Here is a 21,106-nt window from a genome sequence, read left to right as displayed (position 1 = left end):
TGAAAGCGGATTCCCGGAAATTCCCCAAAACGCCGCAAATTTTCCGTTTCTCAACTGTCTTCCTCGTTCCACGAACAAATCCATCTCCGGCGATCCGCCATGGCCGCCGCCGGCGCCTTCCCCAACTGGATGATGCTCGAACGCTTCGTGTTCCGCAGGGACGACCCGGAGACCTTCCCCGATGACAAGGCGGCGCCCTTGGCGGTCTCCTCCGCCAGCTCTCAGGGCGACCCCTTCCGCGTCGCCTTGCTCATCGCCGAGCCGCCGGGCATCTCCCGCTTCTACGTGAAGTGGCCGGGCGGCCTCGATCCTGAGTTCTCCCCCTCGTGCGACCTCGTGACGGCTCACGGCGACACCATCGTCTTCAAGCTCGTCTGCAGACCTGTGGCGGTGGAGGGTTCCCCCTTGCCGCATCAACAACTGGATTGCTTCCTTTGCAGGGCCTCCCCCTCGTCCTCATAGCCGCTGCTTCTCAAACGGATCCCCATATGTGCCCAGCCAGTGGTCATACGTGTGAAGAAGAACGGGACGGAGATAACCATGCCGCGCCCGTTTCGCAGTGAAATCCTTGGTCTCCTGCGCCGTGGCGAAGACGAGTTCGCCATGGCGCAGCTGCAAGTACCTGGACGGGAACTGTGTGTGCTCCGCTCCCGACTGTCCAACCATGATCATGATCACAAGTGGGAGGTTTCGCAGAATGTGCAGATCCAGTGTGGCGAGGATGAATCCTCGGATTTGTTCTACTGGGCCACCGATGCCGTGATCCCCTTCGGGAAATATCTGTGCTGGGTTGATTACAGCAAAGGAGGTATCGTGTTTTGCGACATGTTTGAAGTGTTTGAAGAGATGCCCAAGATATCTTACCTCCGACTGCCCATTGAGGACCGCCCTCCGAGGTCATTTCGACGCCCATTTCTTGATAGGAAGCGCAGCGTGTGCGTCGCTGAAGGTGTACTCAAGTTCATGAATGTTTCCCGTGATGATGGCGAGCTTTTGGGCCCGATGGAACCTGGTACTGGTTTTACCATCACCTCCCATGTGTTGAAGATATCAGAGAGAGGCAACATGGAGTGGCACATGGATTTCTCCATCAGAAGTGTGGATTTGTGGGCTTGCAATATCCCTGAGCGTCTCCCACGCTGTGCTCTGATGTACCCTGTCGTGAGTATGGACAGGCCCCATCTGTTACACTTCCTCTTATCCGAGTATGATGAGAATTGGATTGAGAAGGTTTCAAGGGTAACTATTGACATCAGTACCAACGCAGTGGTGTCTGTCCTTCCATATATTGGACAAGAAGATCAAAGTGAGGAAGATGCTGATATGGTTGAACTGAGGTCCCGATTTCTCCAGTCCTTTCTCCCCTCTGAGTTCCCCAAGTTCTTGAATGGCACCAGGTATTTGCATCTCTTATATATTTATTTCTGTACACTGTTTATACTGCATGCAAGTTGTTAACTGTCCTTGGCCTTTGTACTGAGTTTCTTCTCCATTCGGGAAGAATCGGCACTGTCCTATGGTAGTTCCAGACTGGTATAAGCGCTATATTGATGCGATCACATGATTGTGCTGTGCTATAAGGCTTCTGATTGATTTTCAGTTTATACTTTTCTTCGTTCAGATGTGTCAGTGAATGTGCTCTACTGTTGAGCTATATTAGGTGGACTCAAGCTCATTAATGTTTCCCGTGATGTATGCAGGAAGAGGAAGAATCAGGCGTGAGCCATCACATTCTCCAGTCTTTTCTCCCCTCTGAGTTCCCCAAGTTCTTGAATGGCACTAGGTATTTGCATCTCTTATATTTATTTCTGTTCACTGTTTATACTGCATGCAAGTTGTTAACTGTCCTTGGCCTTTGTTCCGAGTTTCTTCTCCATTCAGGAAGAATCAACACTGTCCTATGGTGGTTCTATACTGGTATAAGCACTATATAGATGCGATCGCATGATTGTGCTGTGCTACGCGATTGAGTTTCAGTTTATACCTTTCTTCGTCCAGATGTCAGTGAATGTGCTTTACTGTTGAGCTATATTAGTTAGGCATTACTCAATGCTCACAGAAGCAACTACCGTTGAATACCAGGTCTTGATCTAACACTGAATCTATATTTGAGTTGGGTTTTAATTGCCCGTGTTCATTCCCTGTAGCAATGTTTGCATAGAGTTAATATTGGACCATTTGTTTTATGAGTAAATTTCAAGGAACCACATTTCTTGAGGTAAACTTTTCACAGAACCACACTTTTCGATAATTTTCTTGCAGAACCACACTTCTTCAGACTAATCTTCTCATTTTACCCAAAATCGATGTTTAAGTGCATTTGACACTTTTCCTTACTGGTGGGACCCACTGTAAGGTCCATTTCATTTATGCATTTAGCTCCCACATGTTTTCACATTTATTTTCTCCCCCTTCTTCTTCCTCTCCTCTGGCTGCCCCTGCTCCCCTTCATCTCCTCCTGCTCCGGCCCCATAAAACTGCGATGCTGTTCCTGTTCCCGTGCTCAGGCCACATCAACCCGACGCCGAAGCTGGGCGAGTTGCTGCACTCCCGCGGGGCGCGCGTGACCTTCATCAACACGGAGCACAACCACGAGCGCCTGCCTGTCGCTCCGCAAGGAAGTAGCAGTCCGCCTCTACCTGAGGCTCCACGAGACGGTCCGGCTCGACCTGTCGCTCCGCAGGAGCTGCCGCGCGCCGCTCGTGGCCCTGCGTTGTGCTCAGCGGCCTCGTCAGCTTCGCGCTGGGCGTCGCGGAGGAGCTCGCCGTCCCCTCCTTCGTGCTCTGGGGCACCAGCGCCTGCGGCTTCCTCTGCACGCTGCGCCTCCGCCAGCACGGCTATGTACGAAAAGTTACTAGTACTAGGAGTAGTTGTTAAACAAAGTAGATTCATTACCATTGATACGATTAGTACACTTGAATCAGCAACATTAGCATAGCAGCCGCCCAGGTATATGAGGACACGCTGGATATCATTGTGGCGCTGAACTTCTTTCCATGCATGCGTCATGTTCGGACTGGGAGACAGCGTTCACCCGCACGGCCGCAGCACGCGTTACCTCCGGAATCCCAAGTTGAGACTTCCTATTTTTTTCGTACATAGTACAGACCGGAAGACTGGAAAAAAATAAATGTGAAAATATGGGGGGGGGGGGGCTAAATGCATAAATGGGATGGACCTGACAGTGGGCCCCACCTGTAAGGAAAAGTGTCAAATGCGCTTAAACATCGTTTTTGGGTAAACTGAGAAGATTAGTCTGAAGAAGTGTGGTTTTGCGAGAAAATTATCAAAAAGTGTGGTTGAGAAGCTTGCCTGAATAACTGTGGTTCCTTGAAATTTACTCTTGTTTTATTGACAATACCTGACATGAAGGACACGAAGGTTTGCGTTTGCACTGGAGTTAATAATAATTAATGATATAGGAATATGGGTTAATTAGCACAGCTGTAGGGAAGCAGCACTTCTTTTCCTGCAATAGACAGGTCACATGCCATCCTTGCTAGTTACCAGCATTTGAGTACTTTTGAAAATTGCACGGCTCATTAGAAGAAGATGGATTATGTTACTTGTTTATATCTGTACCTAGTTTTGTATCACTCCACACACTTCAACGGCACAAAATTAGCATTCAATAGAAAAAGAAAAACAGGGCAATTTTATGATATAATTTCTTTTGTGCTATCAAGTCCAAATTTCATAACTTGGACCGAGGAAAATGTAGCAGTTATCAGCTCATTTATGCTTGTATCTTGTTGTATATATTATATCATTTGTTACTATAGCCTTAATTTGTATCATATGTATGAACAACAATTAGTTGAAAGTTTGAACAGGTACACGACTTATTAGCCCTCTCGATGTGACACATTTACTGCACTTTAAAACATAACTGATTTTACATGATATTTACTGAATTTTACGTTCACGTGATTTTTGTTGATTGACAAGATTAATGTTTTTAGGTTTATACTATAAAGCTCACCCTATGTGAGCCATCACATTGTATCTGATGATCTATTGTGTGACTGATGGAAAGGTTTCTGCTATGCTTATCAAGAAAGAATCCTAAAGGACTTAGAGGTTTAGTAATAAAGTAGAGATTCTGGTATGATTGTCAAGAAGGAACCTAAAGAGATGGTGGTTTCGTAGGAAGTATGTCGTTTCCCTTTTTGAGCAATTGGCATTTGATCTTCCCATCGTAGCCGAAGGGTTTTAACACCCACCATCCCAGGCTTGCTGATAGTATCTATTTGCAACACTCTGTGGTTCATGTTTGTCTATACTATACTGGGCATGTCTATGTATGAGACGATTGAATTGCCTTTTATCTAGCTTGTGCTCATCCATTGATCGGTTGCCACGTATGAGGACATTTTTGTTTGTTTCGATTCTTTCGGCCTCTTACTGTTTGTGTCGGCGTGGGTTACCTATGTCAGGCGGGGCGGTTGCCGGCGGCAATGTACTCCATCCCTGCCGGTAATGTCTGGGCCGCCCAGGACAAGAGCCGCTCGGCGATGTTGTGACGGGGTGGTGGTGGGCGCTGGCCATGGCCCTCCTAGCGGGCCGTGTTGGCGGCCCTCCTAGCGGGCGTCGGTCGCGGAAGAGGGCCTCCCAGTTCGTGCCGGTGGCGCGGTCTCATGCAGGGTCCTGGCGCTGCGTGTCCGTCAGGCCATGCGCCCAGTGGGCGGTGATGGCAGCCCGACGGGCACGTCCGGGGGGCGCCGGTGGCGTGGGGATGCCGTCGAGACTCAGCGCCCACGGGGCTTTCAGACGGCAGTCGGGCGGTGTCGGATAATCATGCTCATGGAGGGCCTCGGTCTCCTCGAGTTCTGGTCGCCGACGGCCATTTCTTTGAGGTATAGGAGAGGGAGGGAGAGATGGCGAGAGGGAGAGGAATGCCGAGCACCGTCATATAGCCGGGGAATGTCTACCGGCGGATGGTGGGAACGCGGCGAGATTGGCCTTGGGTAGTCGCATGGGCGTGGCCACGTGGCAACTGACGAGTTTTGACCCGGTGAACGCCATTAATCGCCTCGAGCGCGGAGGAGAAGCCGGTGAGGCAATTAATGGCCCCTGACAGGGCAGGCCCGCCGAAATAACGCGAGCCGCTGACGCCCCCACTCACCTCCCCTTGTGCTGGGTTCGGTCTGGGACGCCGGCTAACTTTTTGGGTCGTGCCAGCGCAAAAAACAATTTGGAGAGACCGGCTGGGTCGGTTTTTCCGCGCCGGCACCCCCAAGCCCATTTAGGAGGCTTTTAGGGGCCTCGAGCGGAGATGCTCTTAGGGCCTCAAAAAATTGGTGCCATATTTAACAGAAGTTCCTATTTCACAGACTACGTATCATCTTTTTTCTACCATTGCAATACTTACAAATATGTACTCCTTAATTCATATTTCCAATACAGAGTTTGTATAATTGAATATTTCCAACGCATACAACTAAACCACATTCATCCACATACAATTCAGATTTTACAGACCACACAATTCAAATTTCACAAAAAATTTAAATTTACAACAACAAACAATTAAACAAATAATATCAAATAGTTCCACAATGATAAAGACGCAAATAAACAAACTACTAAGAACCATGCCGTGCCCACAAGTGCTCAATGAGCTCATATCTCAGCTGATCATGATTTTGACTACTCTGAATGCATCTGTGTATCGCCATTCGCCAATTACTCCTCATCTGCTTCTTTCTTCAGACAGATGTTTGTCTCTGGAGCACAATATGGACAAGTGCCAGGGTCTGGGCTCGCGACAGAGGATGTCCCGATATCCATGGTTGCTTCCTTCTTCAGAGAACAATTCGTTTCTGAAGCACAAAAATTGGACAAGTGGCTGGGTCCGAGCTTGATACAGGGGATGTTCCAACGTCGGTGTTGCCAAATGGTGATCCCGACTTCGATCTGCTACCGGGTTTCACGGCAGGGCCTCGAATCGAGAACTGATCCTTTACGTTACTTCCATTTTCACTAACTGATGAACTCTGGCTAGGGCTGCGGCTACGGAGTTGCTTCTGACTTTACTCTTAGCAGATCTCACCAGATAAAAGCCGAAGCACTTAAGGCTGAGAACACTTCATCGTAACAATATTACACTGCAGTTCTTTTATGCAACGTCTCTCATGTTTTAACTCAGAAGAGAAAGAAGGGGAGGAACACATGACATTTCAATCCATTATATTAGTCAGCCACACAAGAAGACCAAATTCATGACTGGTGAAAAGGGCTAAAATCTGTCGGCGGTTTAGCTATGCGAATAAACTCTTAACAGACATAAGACCGCATAAATTAAATACTGAAGAGCTCAGTCAGTGTAGTCAGTAATACACTGATAGTAGTATCTGTCAAATATTTTCAGATGAGAGTTTTCTACTCCATCCATCCGTCCAACAAAAGATGTCCCAAGTTTCTCAAAATTTTGATGTATCTAGACATGAGTTAGTGTATATATGCATTCAAATTTAGTCAAACTTGAGACATCATTTGTTTGACGGAGGAAGTAAAATAACTGGGATGAATTGGGAGTATCTGTCATTTTGTCCGTCATTTCAAGGGAACAGGTGAGGAATTTTAGCCACGTCAAGCAAAACGGTAGAAAACAAACCATGGTCATGAGATAAGATACTATCACTGATACAGTAATACATGTCTGCAGGCATTCAGAAATTCAGATGCAAAAAAAAAAGGGTTCGGGCCTCGGTTTGCAGCCCGTTGCAGTTTTCGGGCCGGGCTCTTGCCTTGGTATGCATTCTGAAATAAGCCCGGCCCGGTTTTTGATCTGCACCGGAGAAAAAAAATTGTAGCGCTGGCACCCTTCCGTCCTTCCCTTTCTCCACGTCCTCCTGGCGGCGGCGGCGACCCGAAGCTGCTGGTGGGGAGGCACCCAACCTGGTGGCGTCCAAGCGGTGGGCGGCGGCGACCCCAAGCTGCGGGCGGTGGCTACGCACTTCCTCTCCTCCGATCAGCCTCCCTCTCCTCTCAGATCTGAAGTCCATCTCCAACAATCTCCGAACCTCCGACTGTTCGATGTGGTTGCTATGTTTTAGGGACGTGTAGTGTTGATTGAATGTGTTCATCTGTTTGGTTGTAGGCTCGAGATTGACTGGAATGTATTATGCATTTGTGCTAGTTTTTTTAAAAAAACATCTGGCTTTATTTATTCAATAAACAGAGTAGAAAGTATCGACTAAACTGAAATAATAAACAACAACGAAGATCCCTAATGAAACTATAAGTTACATCAAGATTCTTCGAAGTAAAAGTCTCTAGATCCGCCATCCACATCTTGAAAATCTCCGTGTGTCTCGTGATGAAATTGCAGAAAACCAGACCTGCACAAGCTTGCAGGTTTTAAATAGCCACATGACTCGCTCACCGCATGCGAAGATAACTTATTATCGTTGAACGCACTTTGACCGGGGACACACCCCTTGCATGTCAGGTTGTCGAAACGTAGATCATTCGCCGAACCGACGAGGAAAAAGACCAAAATAACGAAAATACAAACCGTGAGATCCACTAGCTCCATGGAGTAGATCGTGTTGACTACACCATGATGAGGATAGAGCCGGGAGACTATTATTCCATACACCGCCGCCTCCATCGTCAGAACGCCATTCCGAAGACACAAAACCTTCGAAGAAGATACTCAAACTATAGCCAGATGTTGATCTATGGTTTCCCTCGTCGTTCGATACCTAATCGGCGGTCAGAGACGAGGGGAACTGACAGAACCGTGGCTCATGTTCCTCCGGCGGCTAGGGTTTCAAGTTCTCCACGAGATCGATTAGCTATATGCATTTGTGCTAGTATTTGTCCTCAATCTGTAAACCGCAGGCTTTGGGCCGGGCCTCGGGCTTTTCTGGGCTTGACTTTCTATGAAAACCAGGGCTCGGGCTTTAGTTTTGATGTCGGGCTTTTACAGGCACGGCCCGGCCCAACGAATGCCCAGGTACGGAGTGAGTGAGAGCGGTGAGCGGTGCTCGGCGGGAAGCGAGAGCCCATCACCCTCCCCCGCCCAGCCCTCTCTCTCTCAGCCTTCTACGTAGCCAGCAAGAAAACGAAGAAGGAAAAACAAAAGCCCGACGCATCAAGATACGCGCTCGCTGGAGATCGGACTGACAGAACAGAATCTAACAGCTAAAACCCCTCTTCTCCCCTCACCCACGGACCACGGTTCCACCAAAACGGATCTCATTCGCCGCCCCGACCGCCTCCGACCATCCAAACCCTACCTCGCTCGCCGTCGCCCTTCCCCCGCTGGCACGCTCCTCGCCCTCCACGATGCGCACGATGCCAACGATGCGGCGCTAGGTCGGCCGGGGACGAGCGGCGCTAGCTAGGTCGAGGCCGGCGCCGGTCGAGGAGTCACAAGATGTACGACGAGTATCCTATATTTACACTTCCCGAGGATAAGAAAGGTAACTACATCTATTTGCTTCTGCCTGATCCTATATGTTTGCTTGTGAGTTAATCTTTTCCTTAGCATAATTAGTGGCTGTTAGTTTAGTAAATTTAATTCTATATCTAGCATTTTACCTTCTCGAGGAGGGAATTTTTTCTATATGGGTTTAATTGATTCGTACAATTAAATGGATGCACACCCTGCACAATTAGTTATTGATGATTCCTGCAAGCATTACAATAAAGTTGGATACAAAGGGATGCGAATACAAAGATATCATTGTAGATTACACTTGTCAGGTATAAAAGCTCATACAGGAGCAGAGGGGGTGGGCATATACTGTTCCTGGTGGATACATCATTTAAGGTGTTGCTGGTGTCCCGCAAGGCAACATATGCTGCGTAAGGGGGCGATGCTTTGGGTTTACATACAAAAGCACATGCCGACATAGAACATAAAAGTACAGTTACCAAAAGCAAATTGTCACCTGCCTAGCTGTTACCCCTTAGAGAATACTTAATTTTATTGCACTATGCCATCAGATTTAACTAGAACCAGAATCTTCGTGTTGCGTGGTGGCTAATTTGAGTGCAATTTGAAAGCATTTTCTTGTTGGTTTTTCCTCGTTGGTTACATCTGATGAGACTAGTGGACGAATAATGTATTGGTAAGTAAATAATACTGGAATGGCATTTTTTGAATAATATCATCAGTGGTTGTTAGTTTAGTAAATTTAATTGTGGGTCCAACATTTTACCTTCTCAAGACACTATATTATTTCAAGGAGGGAATTTTTCTTATACGGGTTTCAATTTCTGCAGTTGCTGTCCCCTTTGTTGCTTATGAAAAGTACACTGATAAGGATGGAGATCACGAAAATGATGCTAAACCGGTTGGCGTGTTTCTGAGGATCAGAACTGTTGCAGCAAAGCCTCCCTGCCAGTCCAAGTATACGGGCCTCATGGAACTTGCTGGTGAGAACTATCAGCTTGCTTACGATGAAGTTCCCACTGAGGCCGGTAAGAAAATTGCCAGGGGAATACTCAAGGGCATATGGAAAAATAAAAAGATTGGAATGTGCTTTGAGGATTTGATACGATCAATATCTTCATAAGCCGGGAGAGCAAAGTTAAGTTCAAGGGTGTGAAGCGGCGTCTTGGAAAGTCTAGGGTAGAACTCCAGGTGAAAACCAGGGAAAATTATCTGAAAGGTCACTCTGTAATAAGGGACTTGTTTTTGAAGGCCGGGAAAGGTAAAAAAAAATCCCGTCGATATAGATCACCTGCTGAACATGATACTCAATGAGCCAGGGAAAGCCCAAATGTATCACATTCATGTGTCACTACTTCCGGCTGCAACAATGTGGTCCGCATTTGTGAAAATGTATGATCATCTAACTAACAAATTGGAGAATCCAGAGAGAGAGAGGATATTGCTGAGCCTTCCATATTATGATGACAACTGGAGCAGTTTGCTAATACATAATTGGTTGCTCATGAAGGTTTATGATTTCAAAGGTGGAGATCTGTACATTCTCACGGAAGCAAAAGTTGAGGCCAACTATAACAAGAAACCATTCCACAAGTGGTCAAGTTTAACAGATGAAGAGAAGGCTAGGCAAATGACGATTGCCCGAGCACAAAAGTTTCTTGACTTCCTAAGAAACAGAAAATCGCATCGGATGGAACACGTATCACCAGATGAGAACTAAACAGCAGAAGAATCAGATCTGTCGACCCATGTGCGTTACCCCCTGCTGATGGCACGCCTCCAGGAAGAGCTGTTCAACGCTCAAGTCATGGAAGAAGAACTGCTGCTGGAGCAGTTTTTCTAGAGGTTTGATGCTCATTGTGATGCATGGTCAGTTGCCCCCTGCTGAGATTTTTTCATGGCTTGAGAAGCGGAATGGGTGCATCAGATACCTGAAATGTTTTTGTCATTTTCATAAATCCTTGTGCCAGTTTTGCCAGTGCTGATTGTAATGCTTGACCTGTGGAGGGAGCGGTCCCAGTTACCCGAGATGTTTTCATGTTTTATCAGTTCATGAGACCTTGTGCCTTAATTAGTCACTGGGTGTTTCGGAGAGCTTAAACATTGTTAAATTTCATGTTTGTTGGGATGATGGATGTTGATGTTTCACATGTCTATTATCAGTTCTCGTGAGAATCTACTTGCACTGTTTGTTTGTTGCCAATTGTTGATTTTCAGTAGCCTTCAGAATTCTGCTGGATACCAATCTTTAAGTCATCTCTTAGAACTGCTGAATGTTTTCCGCTTTGTAGTCTTGTTTTTGCATTGGGTGTAAGAATCTATGGCTCTGATGGCTTTCGCTCCAACATAAAAAGGATCTATTGGCACTGTAGTTTTCACAAGTCTTGAGAATCCGTTGTACGCTGTCTGTTTAAGTCGTTTGTTAGAACTACCGAGGGTGAGATGTTCACATGTCCTGACAAGCTGAGTGATCACTTTCCACAGCCTTTATCCAAATGAGCAAGCAGCCTGATTTGCAAATGGTGGGGCTCATTTCTATTCACCAGACCTGAGTCTTATCACAAAGGTATACTAGCTCATTTCTTTTCATTGCAGTGCTGTAGTCTTTATCTCCAGCTTGTCACTTACCAGTTTTTTATGCATATATGTTCAGGCAAATATTCTGTTTTTGGACAGTTGCACGATGGCCAGAACTACGTGTTTGCTCTTCTCACTGGTTACCATGAATTAGATAGTGGAATTAGAGTCACTCTAATTCCCATGCAGTTAGAGTAAAACGGCAGCGCGAACCTCCCCCATAAATGATACGAGTACTGGAACTTTCATCAAACACATACAAGCGCAAATGAAAAACTGGGGGCAGAGGGCGATGAATAAGGAAGAGTACTAAAACATACGTAAAGGATTTATCAACTTCATCAACTCTTCTTCTGTTAGAAGCTTGCTGGTGCCATTTCAGGCATCGCCCGACAAAAAATTATATATGGAAATAACTGCTCCCTCAAGAGGAAATGATTTCTGCTGCAGGGGTAAGAAAACAAAAGAGATTCTAAGCAAGGGATGGTGGGAGACAACCCCAAGTGGCAAAATGTACAACAGGAAAGTCATTATTTCAATTCACGTCGGCTTAAGAGACTCGGCGTTGCAATAAAAAGAGAAGAAACAATGGTGGTCATCAGTTGACGACGTCCAGGACCAGCTTGCGGGACTTGAGGACCGACCACCTCATGCGGCGGTAGTACGCGGCCTGGAGAAGAGCAAGCGACAGTAGGAAGATCCATTTGACTCCCATCTGGACAAATTAGAGCAGGCGGAGTGTTAAGACACATGGGACCAATGGATAGATAACAAGGTGTTCTGTGTAAATGAGTTTGCTGTGAGCTAGTTACCAGTTTTCTCTCTTCCATTTCAGGCTCGGCTGCCCACGACAAGAACGACACGACATCCTTACCCATCTGCAGTGGAAATATCAAAATAATGATACTTTAGTGCTAGCCCAACAAGGCAACAACTTACATAAAAGGGCCAACAACTGTTAGAAAGACTTGCCTGGGCTTCAGTTGCAGGAGTACCATCTTCATACTCAACAGCTCCATCCATAAGCATCTTGGGCATGGCTATGGCACCACCAGGGAAGTAGGGATTGTAATGCAGGCCCTCCCGAATCTAAATTTCAATTGGTACAGCTTAGTAACGCTGAAGGTGTTAAAAACACAACAGAAAGCAAACAAAAAATAACAAATATCATACGACAGCATAGAAATGATTAAAGTCATTAGACTCTTGCTAGGTACGTCACAGAAAAGCTTTCTGGAAATGTATAAAGTACTGCATCAATTTGTAATGTATAAAGTACTGTATCAATTTATAAAGTGTTCGGCGTAAGGGATTAACATTGCCAGGACAGGTTACCAAGTATTTTCAGACCAGTCAAAATCATAATTCTGGAATCAAAGAACGTTACATCATGCCAAGGTTCACAACAATCATGGACCAGAACGAGAAGCTGATATCATCAAATATTAACAGAACAGAATATTGCTCCACAAGAAATAGAGACAAAATCAGTTACTACATGACAATCAGAAGCTCAGCACTTCCAAGGTCCAGCAGGATCACTTTTTCATAGATTAGTGTAAAATTGGTTAAAGTATCACGTGCCTTGTATTTTTTTTACCTAGGCATATCCAATTATCCATATGATTGCAAACCAAGCGAAGAATTTGTAAGGAAGATATCAAGAGATAATGCACCAAGCAACTACAAAACTAAGCTACCTGATAGAAACACACACACACACGAGAGAGGCTTACCTGAACACCAGCAGGTGGGTCATGATAACCAGTGAGAAGAGCAAATACGTAGTTCTGGCCATCGTGCCTTGCCTGAACAGATGCATGAAAAGCAGCAAGTTACAAGCTGGAGATGAAAGATTACACCACTGCAATGCAAAGAAATGAGCTACTATACCTTCGTGATAAGACTGAGGTCTGGGGGATACGCCCCACCATTTGCAAATCGGGCTGCTTGCTCATTTGGATAAGGCTGAGGGAAACGATCACTCAGCTTGCCAGGACGTGTAAACATCTCACCCTCATCATTAGGACCATCAACCACTTCAATTTCAGCAGCCATTGCCTTGGTTTCCTCTTCAGTATAGGCCACCCCCACCAAATCACGGTATGAAATCAATGACATGGAGTGACAAGATGCACACACTTGCTGGTAAACTTGATGTCCGCGCCGGATCCTGCTCGTAATTTTTTTACAAAATATATAAGGTATTGCAGTTCAAAATGGATACCCCTCAACTCTTTCCAGTATATTACTGAGAAACTACATTAGCACAATTTTTCTATTGGTGGTATTACTAATTTCTGCGCAACGAACTTATGTAACATGATAAAAACACAGCTGAATAAATGGAAGAAGCTTCTATATAAGAAGTAAGATGGTTGACTTACGATGCGTGGTCATAAGAGCTAAGAATGCCAGCATGCGGCCAGGGATACTCTGCGGCTGCCAAACCATGCTCAGCTTCATCTGCGAATGCTATAGTGCCAAAACTTAAAAGACCAGAAGCTCCAACTCCAAGAAGAGCCAATGCTCTCAGTCCAGCAGAGGACGACTCTTCATGCTTTGCCCGGAATGAGGAAAGCAGAGATGAGCCCTAGAAGACATGATTATAATGTTAGAAGGAACAATCATAACCCAAAATGGTACAATTAGTTACTGGCTTGATTCCACCAAAAGCATGGTACTAATACGCAAAAAAGTTCTACTTTGCATAATAGGAAAAGGAAACCTTGCCAAACATGAATCCTCCCCCAGAAAAAAAATGCAGCAGTTTTAGTGACAACTGATTTCTCTATCACAACAAACATAAATGCAGCTTATAACATAATAAGAACTGTTATATGTTTCCAGCGTATGATTAGCAAGATCCATTCAGTACATTTCACTCAACTGCGGTGCACAATAACATCTCTTTTACATGACAGTCAATTTTTCGAGACCTAAAGTGCAGCAGCAGATTCTAAAATAAATAATAAGACTGGATACCGAACTAGTTTTGCAACAAACTTCTACATTAACAGGAGTTCGGAGAAAACACTTACAGAAGACTGGCTATGAAGAATTTTCTTCAGGAGCTGGTTAATGCCCCTGCCGGCAGCCATTCAGGACTCTGCATACATATTACGACTCTGCTATCAACGAAATTGCGCTGGTAGGTAATTAAGAACAGCAGCACATCAAAAGACGAAAACTTGAATCATTGTGATTGCATTTACATCATCCAAACCATACTATTAGAATGGAACACACCAAAATCATGGCACAAGCACACTATCAGGATGATTCATTGCTAATGTTTTTCACAACGTCAACCCCAACATCTCTAAATAAAATCCTGGCCAGTTACTCCATGTTAAAAACAAACAAACCTCAACAGAAATGAGACCGGACAGTGGATTAGATATCACACGGCAGTCCAGCGGGACGATCACCGCACGGAATGAAACAAAAATGCAGAGAGGACTGTAACGACCCTAAATGGACCAGCATGACCGAATACTCCCCTCCACGAGTCGCAGGCAACGACAATCAACCGTCTCCCCGGGGAGATCTAGCCCCGAGACCCACGATTTTGCAAACAACAGCCACGCGGGCACCCCCACGGCTCGAACGGATCCGATTCGCGGCGGACAACACCCCGATCTACCATAGAATCCCCGTTTCCCTCGCGTCGCCGACCACAGCGACGAAGCCCCCCCCCCCCCCACCCCCCGCCCGCCCCCGCCCCCCCGGAGCAGATCCCCAGATCGGACAGATTCTATCCTATGTTTCTTCTGAAAGGCGGGGGAGATGAACGTGTGGCGAGCGCGCCGTAAGGGGTGTTAGAGAGAGGTTACCTGTGGGGGGTAGCGGCGGCCGGACACGGCGAGGCGGGGGCGGGGCTCCGGCGAGCGGCGGCGCGTGGGGGGTGGAGGTGGGTGGAGGCGCAGGCTTTGTGGCGATGCGAGGGACGCGATTGACTGGGCAGCGGAGGCTTTTGGTTTATTGCGGGGACGTGGGAGTGACGCGTGGGCCTCTTTGCAGCCGAGCATTTCGTGTGGGCCGTTTGACGCCGCCCCTCGTTTGGCTAAGGCCCATCTAGTAATACGACCATATGAGGCCCGTCTGAGACTGGGCTAGCCTAATGGAATGGTAGTCCATCTGAGGCCTAAAAGGCCCATCGGGGCCTATAAGAAGGGCAAAGCGAGCTCAGAGCACCTCAAAGCTCAAATCCCTTCGCCTTATCCCCTCCGTTCTCCCTTTGCCTTCCCTCTCTCCAATGGCGACCTCCGCCATGTCGCTCGCCATGGCCGCGGCCACTGACCTCCACCAGGCCTTCCGTCCCCACCACAAGCTCGCTCCGCCCGCCTCGGCATCCTTCCCGCTCCTCTTCTCCCGCGCGCCGCTGCTTCGCTCGGCGCGCGCCGGCGTGCCGCTCGCGCCGCTCCTCGTCGCCTCCTCCGACGCCGCCGAGGCCAGCCTCGACTGGACGGAGTCTTCCGACGCGGAGGACGACGAGCCGGTGGTGGAGGAGGAGGAGGAGCCCGTGGCGGAGGCGGCGGCGGAGTACGCCGCGCCGGAGGTCCCGCCGCCAGAGGAGGCCAAGGTTTACGTCGGGAATTTGCCGTACGACGTCGACAGCGAGCGGCTCGCGCAGCTGTTCGACCAGGCCGGCGTCGTCGAGGTCGCCGAGGTGAGTCTAAACCGCTCGCAGCACCGAACGTACAGTAATACTGTAAAAGCGAAGAAACTTGATAAGAGCAATGCGGAAATGCGGTTCCAATTAGTTTTTCTTCCCTTTAATCTGCACCTGCGTCGATTGGTTTGAGTGTGTTTATGTTACCCGTGCTTAACCCGTTAACCGTAGTATGTGCTAGATAGAGCTAGTTATGCAAAAATGCTAGGACCCAGCTTTGTGGAAAGGTTATTGTTTTGCTGGGGAAACCAGCTTACAAGCCGTTCAAAACCTGAGGTACAGCTACAGCCGTTGCAGAGTAAACGTGAGGCAGCTCGAAGGCTGTAACACAATCAATAGGAAGCGAACCCATTTGTTGATAATTGATGCATATCTTAGCTAGTTGCAAGACATGGGTTGTTTCTTCTCGTAAGTGCGAGTCATGTTTTTTATGCCGTCTATTGTTGAATGTTTTTTACATTGCATTATTTGCTAAGGCTTGCGTTTGCAGTTTACTCATCTGTAGAAATTGTGTGCTTTGCTCGATCATTTCTGTTATCTTGATGTTGCTTTGCTCAACTCCAGGTCATTTACAACAGAGAGTCAGGCCAGAGCCGTGGTTTTGGGTTTGTTACCATGAGCACTATTGAGGAAGCTGACAAAGCTATCGAGATGTTCAACCGCTATGTGAGTGCATTTCTATCGTCTCATTCTTGTAGTTCTTTGAGTCACTTCGAGTCCGTCAGTTAATTAAATTTTATTTCGTAGCTGCATGTCTTCACGTGATTTATATATGTTGCCATTACTCATGAAACTGGGTGTGCCTTGAGATGAGGCAAAATTATCGTTCCATCCTGTGGCTTAGATCACATAGCGGTAGAGGTTAATTACTCTGAAGAGATTGCAGAGTGCAATGCTCACATGTTTGATTAACAACTAAGTGCAGTCCACTTGAAAATAGAGTAATAGAATGTATAAGTTGCACACTGTGCTGAATAGCTGACTGATTAATTTCTGTTCAACAGGACATTAGTGGAAGGCTTCTGAATGTAAACAGGGCAGCTCAAAGGGGCTCTCGAGTGGAGAGACCTCCTCGACAATTTGCTTCTGCTTTCAGGGCTTATGTTGGGAACCTGCCATGGCAAGCTGAAGACTCTAGGTTGGTGCAATTGTTCAGTGAGCACGGGGAAGTACTCAATGCTACGGTGGTGTACGATAGAGAAACTGGACGTTCGCGAGGATTTGGTTTTGTAACTATGGCTTCAAAGGAGGAACTCGATGATGCTATTTCTGCGCTCGATGGACAGGTGAGAGCATCATCATCAGTAGGCAATTTGTATAAACTGTACAGACACGCCACGACAACAGGAAGCAGATATTTACTCCAGAATTATTGAATGCCATAGTGTGTCTGGCAAAACATTGAAGCTGTAAGTTGGTGCTAATTTTGTTGTTTTCATGAACTGCAGGAGTTGGATGGCCGCCCACTCCGAGTGAATGTTGCAGCGGAGCGACCGCAGCGAGGGTTTTGATGCGGCTGAGAGCAGGAATGTTACAATTTTTCTGCAGAAGCCGACACTTATAAACTCCGCAGTAGCCTCCTGATCTGCCTTTTATGCATCTCTTTGCTGCTAATGTTATTATATTAATTTCTTGTCAACACCATGAGTTTAAACATTTCGAGTAGGATGCTGTAACGATGCCCTTGGTGTATCTATATTTCTGTTTTCTCCGGATAATCTAAGGCTCGATTGGTAATGCAAAGGGCAGAATGCATGCCGGGCGTCTCCCCTTGCAAACTGACACTGTTCACAGAATTACTAAATTTTTCAGGATACATTAACCTAAGCCAACCCAAATTGCCAATGACAAGATCTTTTCGCTAAGAGAGCTGTAGTTATCAGAAAACATGCTGTGCACAGATACCAGTCATAAAACACAAGAACAGCCTTCCATACTTCATGCAATGCCCAGAATCCTACATTGACATTATACAGACCTCAGCGTTTTACCCAAGATAGAAGGATCACTTTATGTACAATGATGATAAACGCCTTGATAAGGAGGTTTTGGGTTCACACACTGAAGATGGCATTCGGTTGGCAGGATGTGCCAATCAGTCTGAGTGCAGCTGGGCATCCTTGCTGGTGAGGGGCACATAGCGCACGGACGTCTCGTCTCTCACACTGACTGAGCCGTCTGGCTTCTTGTCCACCACCTTCAGCTCCTGGAAGACAGTCCCGACAGGGATCACCATTCTGCCACCAGGCTTCAGCTGCTCGATCAACGCCTCCGGGATCTGCGGCGCTGCAGCTCCGACGTGGATGGAGTCGTAGGGCGCGAGCTCTGGCCAGCCTTCCCTGCCATCTGCATCGGTTGAGAACATTGCTTAGCATGTTTGATGTTGTGCACTAAAATGTTCACATGGAGGCACAGTTTTAGATACACCATGGTATGATGCCACATCGCTCCAGGTTTCACCAAAAGGAGAAGCATACAAATGAAAAAACGTAGAAGAAACAGTGGATGAGATATATGGTCAAACAACAAAATCACAGTGAAGAGTAAAATAACTTGAAAAGGTTACACCCAACAGCTGTACCCGTATATGTTCATAATGAACTAAGCCTGGATCTTCCCAAGACCGTGATGGATTTCATTAGAGAAATTCCCACTCTTAACACGGTTCTATGAAATCTAGTGGAGGAGCAGGCAGATACTGAAAGATTTTCCGCTTACCAGCAATATGAATACTGAGGGATCCATCATCCAGCTGTGGAGCTGCTGCACTTTTCTTGATGTTTTCAGTAGAAGAAGCAACCAACTCTGGAATATGTTCAACACCAACTGCTCGTCCTTCTGGTCCAACCATGAGCGCAAAGCAAGCTGTTAGGTAACCGGTACCTGTCAAATTTATAGAGGACAACCACGATGAGTTTTGCAAAAAACATATAGACCCTCATAGGTGGTAAGCATTTAAGCCACTGAAAACAATCAGCAGTATGATCACTTAGATCAATACAGATCAGTATTACCTTTCAAAAAAAATACAGATCAGTACGTAAACAAAAATCTGACACTCGACTGAAATACTGAATCTTCAAAGGAAAGGATTAAAAGGATAGGATAAAAGGATGGTGAACTCTCCTTTCATCTATGTTGAACCTCAACGGAACACTAGTACACTACAGATGAAATGGTATTAAAAAACAATTAAGATATTTTCTTTTGGAACAAGGGATGGCATTGAAACCATGTCACACAATATTAGTCTTCGAGGAAGAATTAAACTATAAACATGGCAGTTGTTCAAAATGAAATGCAGTCTAGTCTGTGATTTTGTGGTATTAAGACCCCTGGCACAGCTGGCTACATAAAGATACAAAAGAAGACAATGCAATACAGCATTATATAATTCAACTGACAACATAGCGTGACAATTACCTGATCCAACATCCAGAACCCGCATTCCAGGCTGAAGATGATCCTCTAAGAGCTCCAAACAAGCAGCATGCATGTGAGGTGCGGATATGGTTGCATTGTACCCAATCGACATTGGGCTGTCAAAATAGGGAGAGCCACCGGGAGGCACAAACAGGCCCCTGTCGATGGTCTCCATCACCTCCGCGACTTTGGTCGACTTGATTACCCCATACCTCTGCAGTTGCTCAACCATGGCCTTGTTCTTGTCGCTAGCTCCGCTCGACCATAGTCGGTTCTGCGCAAGTGTAGGTGAAGCCACCAACAGCAACATGAACCATATGAAATCAGTCCCCCTAGTCTAAAGAGTCCGTAAATCCAGTGCACAAAACTGACCGAAAACAGTCCCTAGTCCATTCCGTTATAAACGGCAGCAAATTTAGACATAACTGGCTTCCTAAGATCTGGCAAAATTAACTGACAGTTCTGGATCATGGACATATTAGAGTAATTGCAGTTAACAAACTGTGCACTAAGCAAAACCTTACAATAGCCTATAGTAACATTCCAACATGCCATAGGGTTAGCAGGTTCATCATATGCCTGCATTTTGCCGCTACGATTTTCCAGGATTTCAACCCCTAAAACCCGCAGATTCTTCTGAGCCTTAAGCCCTTAAACAACATGAACGTCACAGTCAAGGCTTTGTCTCGGCACACGATAAATAATCCAGCTGAACTCAATCCTTCGGATTGTTGGCAGAGGATACCCCCTTTGGCTCCGAAGGGATCAGAGTCCAACTGTGCCCGCGAACTACAACAGACAGTGCACGGAACGGAAGGGGAAACCAACAACTATACAAGTGTGCCCTAAGAGAGTAACACAAATTCCCCTTCCCCAATTCTGCTCACTTCGCCACCCATCCACAGATCAAACCAGACAGGGGCCGTAGTACGGAGTACGTGTTACGGCGCGACAATCGCACGATTCCGGGAGAGAGATTACATACGGAGCGGCGCGATGAGGAGGAGAACCAACAGGAGAAGATGGAGCGGACTACCTCCATGGCGGAGAGGCCGTGGAGCTGCTGCCGCAGGAGGAAGAGGGCGCTTCTGCCGCTGCTGCGGTGATTCTGCGGCGGGAGAGGCTCGCTGTCGCCGTCGCCGGCCGGTCGCCGCGGCGCGTGAGGAAACGGAAACGGAACCGGGAAGAACGGAGTGTTTCCCGAAGGTGCTCGACGACGGCTCGCCTTTTGCTCATCCGATCATCTCTTCTCTCTCTTCTCCGGCCTGGGCTTCGCGAGAGGAATCTCGGAAGCTTGGGCATTCGGCCTGCCACTCCTTTTTGTTTGTTTAGGGCTCACATCAGTTGGGCCCGAAATAACACCGTCCCTAGTCATTTCTGAGTGAATTCAACTGAGATCTTCCTTCTTGCTCAAAAAAAAAAACACAGAGATCTTCTTTCAAAAAACAAAAATTCAGCTGAGATCCATTCTTTGTTGCTCTACCTCGCACCATAAGCTCAAAGAAAATGTTGCATCTACCTCGCACCTGGTTCATTTCGGATCCACCCACCTATGATCTACCTACTTATCTCGTACTTCCTCGGACCAGTATTATTTGTCTCAAATTTGTCCAAATACGGATGTATCTATGTATAAAAAACGTCTAGATACATGTAATATTTCGACAAGTAATTTCGGCCGGAGGGAGTAACATTTTTCACCTAGAAAAAAATGTTTCTGACAATTTTTTATTTCCAAAGGATTAGCTTCCAAGGATATTTATCTCACAGTAGATCCTTCAAATTCAATCTCAACTTTGTCACAGCCCGAATTGTTGGCAACAAACATTAGTAGCATGTGGATGTAGCAATTGTGTAACCCCAAGTAAGGACACTAGACTAGCAATCTAAGCAAGACTTCTAATGACCAACTAGGGCAATAAGCAAGCGTGTGACATGGTAATAGGATAAGGATCAAGACAACAGGCATTTGAGTAGAGCTAATTAAAGCTATGCAATTCTAGAGGCATCGTGACAATAACTGA

The 21,106-nt window shown here is 46.5% G+C and overlaps 5 protein-coding genes across 8 annotated transcripts; 3 read left to right on the top strand and 2 right to left on the bottom strand.

The window, feature by feature from the left end:
* Positions 1-41: 41 nt before the first annotated feature.
* On the top strand, positions 42-4,346 carry LOC104583757. Of its 3 annotated transcripts, none has more exons than XM_024462646.1 (3): positions 42-1,397; positions 1,701-1,717; positions 3,987-4,346. In XM_024462646.1, exons 1-3 carry the CDS (start codon positions 541-543, stop codon positions 3,989-3,991), a joined length of 879 nt encoding a protein of 292 aa, XP_024318414.1. In that variant the 5' UTR covers positions 42-540; the 3' UTR covers positions 3,992-4,346. The 3 variants fall into 3 exon arrangements, with proteins under 3 accessions (XP_024318414.1, XP_024318413.1, XP_024318412.1); XM_024462645.1 differs by having other exon boundaries at positions 46-1,397; positions 1,701-1,783; positions 3,963-4,346; XM_024462644.1 differs by lacking the exon at positions 3,987-4,346 and adding an exon at positions 1,882-3,856 and having other exon boundaries at positions 47-1,397; positions 1,701-1,783.
* Positions 4,347-8,137: 3,791 nt separating this feature from the next.
* Positions 8,138-10,586, top strand: LOC104583755. Its single transcript, XM_010237100.3, has 2 exons — positions 8,138-8,432; positions 9,238-10,586. The coding sequence occupies exons 1-2, from the start codon at positions 8,387-8,389 to the stop codon at positions 9,528-9,530; spliced, it is 339 nt and encodes a 112-aa protein (XP_010235402.1). The 5' UTR covers positions 8,138-8,386; the 3' UTR covers positions 9,531-10,586.
* A 708-nt stretch (positions 10,587-11,294) lies between these two features.
* Positions 11,295-14,935, bottom strand: LOC100822260 (cytochrome c1-2, heme protein, mitochondrial). Its single transcript, XM_003574871.4, has 8 exons — positions 14,821-14,935; positions 14,026-14,093; positions 13,372-13,577; positions 12,878-13,157; positions 12,721-12,792; positions 11,957-12,073; positions 11,797-11,862; positions 11,295-11,699 (listed from the first exon to the last, which is right to left on the bottom strand). Exons 2-8 carry the CDS (start codon positions 14,083-14,085, stop codon positions 11,583-11,585), a joined length of 918 nt encoding a protein of 305 aa, XP_003574919.1. The 5' UTR covers positions 14,086-14,093; positions 14,821-14,935; the 3' UTR covers positions 11,295-11,582.
* Positions 14,936-15,176: 241 nt separating this feature from the next.
* On the top strand, positions 15,177-17,437 carry LOC100821951 (28 kDa ribonucleoprotein, chloroplastic). Its single transcript, XM_003574870.4, has 4 exons — positions 15,177-15,656; positions 16,224-16,325; positions 16,664-16,945; positions 17,108-17,437. Exons 1-4 carry the CDS (start codon positions 15,243-15,245, stop codon positions 17,168-17,170), a joined length of 861 nt encoding a protein of 286 aa, XP_003574918.1. The 5' UTR covers positions 15,177-15,242; the 3' UTR covers positions 17,171-17,437.
* Positions 17,438-17,567: 130 nt separating this feature from the next.
* On the bottom strand, positions 17,568-20,379 carry LOC100822570 (protein-L-isoaspartate O-methyltransferase 1). Of its 2 annotated transcripts, none has more exons than XM_003574873.4 (4): positions 20,068-20,379; positions 19,083-19,356; positions 18,378-18,542; positions 17,568-18,005 (listed from the first exon to the last, which is right to left on the bottom strand). In XM_003574873.4, the coding sequence occupies exons 1-4, from the start codon at positions 20,122-20,124 to the stop codon at positions 17,755-17,757; spliced, it is 747 nt and encodes a 248-aa protein (XP_003574921.1). In that variant the 5' UTR covers positions 20,125-20,379; the 3' UTR covers positions 17,568-17,754. The 2 variants fall into 2 exon arrangements, with proteins under 2 accessions (XP_003574921.1, XP_003574920.1); XM_003574872.4 differs by having other exon boundaries at positions 20,119-20,378.
* Between the last annotated feature and the right edge of the window lie 727 nt (positions 20,380-21,106).

This window comes from Brachypodium distachyon, chromosome 3 (assembly GCF_000005505.3).
Source record: "Brachypodium distachyon strain Bd21 chromosome 3, Brachypodium_distachyon_v3.0, whole genome shotgun sequence".
In the NCBI taxonomy this organism is placed as follows: Eukaryota; Viridiplantae; Streptophyta; class Magnoliopsida; order Poales; family Poaceae; genus Brachypodium; species Brachypodium distachyon.
The sequence above is the reverse complement of the archived record's forward strand: the minus strand, read 5'-3'. Positions and strand labels throughout refer to the sequence as shown.

Excerpts from the sequence above, each read along its gene's own strand:
- LOC104583757 (XM_024462646.1), top strand. The coding sequence starts at position 541 with ATGCCGCGCCCGTTTCGCAGTGAAATCCTTGGTCTCCTGCGCCGTGGC.
- LOC104583755 (XM_010237100.3), top strand. The coding sequence starts at position 8,387 with ATGTACGACGAGTATCCTATATTTACACTTCCCGAGGATAAGAAAG. Across the intron at positions 8,433-9,237 it reads ACTTCCCGAGGATAAGAAAG|TTGCTGTCCCCTTTGTTGCT; the intron begins GTAACTACATCT and ends CAATTTCTGCAG.
- LOC100822260 (XM_003574871.4), bottom strand. The coding sequence starts at position 14,085 with ATGGCTGCCGGCAGGGGCATTAACCAGCTCCTGAAGAAAATTCTTCAT. Across the intron at positions 13,578-14,025 it reads TTCTTCATAGCCAGTCTTCT|GGCTCATCTCTGCTTTCCTC; the intron begins GTAAGTGTTTTC and ends CATGTCTTCTAG. Across the intron at positions 12,793-12,877 it reads ACCTCAGTCTTATCACGAAG|GCAAGGCACGATGGCCAGAA; the intron begins GTATAGTAGCTC and ends GCATCTGTTCAG.
- LOC100821951 (XM_003574870.4), top strand. The coding sequence starts at position 15,243 with ATGGCGACCTCCGCCATGTCGCTCGCCATGGCCGCGGCCACTGACCTC. Across the intron at positions 15,657-16,223 it reads GCGTCGTCGAGGTCGCCGAG|GTCATTTACAACAGAGAGTC; the intron begins GTGAGTCTAAAC and ends GCTCAACTCCAG. Across the intron at positions 16,946-17,107 it reads TTTCTGCGCTCGATGGACAG|GAGTTGGATGGCCGCCCACT; the intron begins GTGAGAGCATCA and ends CATGAACTGCAG.
- LOC100822570 (XM_003574873.4), bottom strand. The coding sequence starts at position 20,124 with ATGGAGGTAGTCCGCTCCATCTTCTCCTGTTGGTTCTCCTCCTCATCG. Across the intron at positions 18,543-19,082 it reads GGTTCTGGATGTTGGATCAG|GTACCGGTTACCTAACAGCT; the intron begins GTAATTGTCACG and ends TAAATTTGACAG. Across the intron at positions 18,006-18,377 it reads CCTCAGTATTCATATTGCTG|ATGGCAGGGAAGGCTGGCCA; the intron begins GTAAGCGGAAAA and ends CAACCGATGCAG.